Source organism: Oncorhynchus clarkii, chromosome 1 (assembly GCF_045791955.1).
Source record: "Oncorhynchus clarkii lewisi isolate Uvic-CL-2024 chromosome 1, UVic_Ocla_1.0, whole genome shotgun sequence".
NCBI lineage: Eukaryota > Metazoa > Chordata > Actinopteri > Salmoniformes > Salmonidae > Oncorhynchus > Oncorhynchus clarkii.
Window position 1 is genome coordinate 87,661,661 of NC_092147.1, and position 1,957 is coordinate 87,663,617.

The following is a 1,957-nucleotide window of genomic DNA, read 5'->3' on the forward strand; positions in this document are numbered from 1 at the left end:
AGGGTTTGGTACTAATACTACCACACATCAACAACAGGGTTTGGTACTAATACTACCACACATCAACAACAGGGTTTGGTACTAATACTACCACACATCAACAACAGGGTTTGGTACTAATACTACCACACACATCATTACACATCAACAACAGGGTTTGGTACTAATACTACCACACATCATTACACATCAACAACAGGGTTTGGTACTAATACTACCACACATCAACAACAGGGTTTGGTACTAATACTACCACACATCAACAACAGGGTTTGGTACTAATACTACCACACATCAACAACAGGGTTTGGTACTAATACTACCACACACATCATTACACATCAACAACAGGGTTTGGTACTAATACTACCACACAGCAGTGGAGTGTATCATAATAAATACTATCCTTTTGTATTGTCGTCTCAAAGCCTTGGGTTAAAACACATACTGGACATTAACACATCAATATCTCCAGTGTTTCATGTCTAAATAATATTATGTTGTTACTCACTAGGGAGGTGAATCTCTGTCTCCATCTTCTCATTGATCCGGCTCTGTTGGACTCTGCAGGTAAAGCGGTTGGTGTCAGTCTCCTGGACAATGACATGTTGTTTGACTCTGTAGAATCCCTTGAAACTTCTATGTATCTCAGGAGGATCAGCAGAGAGATGGACTCCTTTACTGTTCAGCCACACCAGCTCAGGCCCAGGGTGCCAGCCTTCTGATTCACACAGCAGACCCATCCCTCCCTCTCTGTGTCCCTCAATGGACACCACTGGCTTGGATCCTACAGCTACAGACACACAGAGACTGATGTTAACTGGTGACAGGCTGTGAACAAATAGACACATACTGTATCCAGTAATATGAAGGAAAGAGGTGAAGTCATTGTACAGTTAGATTATTACATTAACATGAAAGTAAGTCTCACCTTCAACGAGGACTTGAATAGTGAAATCATCATACCAGCTCTTTGCCTTAATAAAACATTTGTAATGTCCCTCATCAGTGCCTTGTACCCTGGTAAGTTTTAAAGAGGTGTTGCCCCTCCACAGTTCCTCTTGAAACAGTGAAGTTCTTTCTTTGTAGGAGAGAATCTGATCCTCTCGTATAATTTTTCTGTTTTGGTAACGAAAGACCCGACCATCTTTGAAGTCCAGGTTCAGCCAGTCCACTGTCATGTCCTCAGCGCTGATGTTGGGTTTGAGGTGACAGGGCAGAATGATGTCATCACCAGCTACAGCAACAATGGGATCAGTTGGACCAAGAACCTCAAACCTCTCTGAAAAGAACAGACAGAAATGAAGGAGTATTTAGTACATTACCCACCACTAAAGACAAACAGACAGTCAAATGTAATTGAGAGAAACGTCTTATTCAAAACATCTAAAAATCTATGCAATAATGCACAGACACAAATGTGGAGCATTTGCTGTTGCATGAGACACCAAACACACACAGAGGGAATTAACACTGTAGTTACCTGACTCAGAGAGTGAACTGTGGAGGAGAAACAGGAGAGTCACAAACAGACTGTCTGGTCCAGTCTCCATTGTTCCTGAACGAGACATTTGATCTAACAAATAAACATCAATTATAAAGATCAGAACCAGATATCAACCAGTAGACCTTCAGTATCTTACTATGGCTCCTTTCAGATAAAACCAATAGACCTTCAGTATCTTACTGTGGCTCCTTTCAGATAAAGTCAATAGACCTTCAGTATCTTACTGTGGCTCCTTTCAGATAAAACCATTAGACCTTCAGTATCTTGTTATGGCTCCTTTCAGATAAAACCAGTAGACCTTCAGTATCTTACTATGGCTCCTTTCAGATAAAACCAATAGACCTTCAGTATCTTACTATGGCCCCTTTCAGCTAAAGTCAATAGATTACACTATAGGCTTACTGATTATTGATAGTGTAAAAACTATTGGTCTCTAAATCCAGAGAAATT

At 40.7% G+C, this 1,957-nt stretch overlaps 1 protein-coding gene across 1 annotated transcript; it reads right to left on the reverse strand.

Moving 5' to 3' along the window:
• Positions 1 to 429: 429 nt before the first annotated feature.
• LOC139418182 (butyrophilin subfamily 2 member A1-like) lies at positions 430 to 1,716 on the reverse strand. Its single transcript, XM_071167442.1, has 3 exons — positions 1,484 to 1,716; positions 932 to 1,282; positions 430 to 793 (listed from the first exon to the last, which is right to left on the reverse strand). Exons 1-3 carry the CDS (start codon positions 1,569 to 1,571, stop codon positions 504 to 506), a joined length of 729 nt encoding a protein of 242 aa, XP_071023543.1. The 5' UTR covers positions 1,572 to 1,716; the 3' UTR covers positions 430 to 503.
• Positions 1,717 to 1,957: the final 241 nt, after the last annotated feature.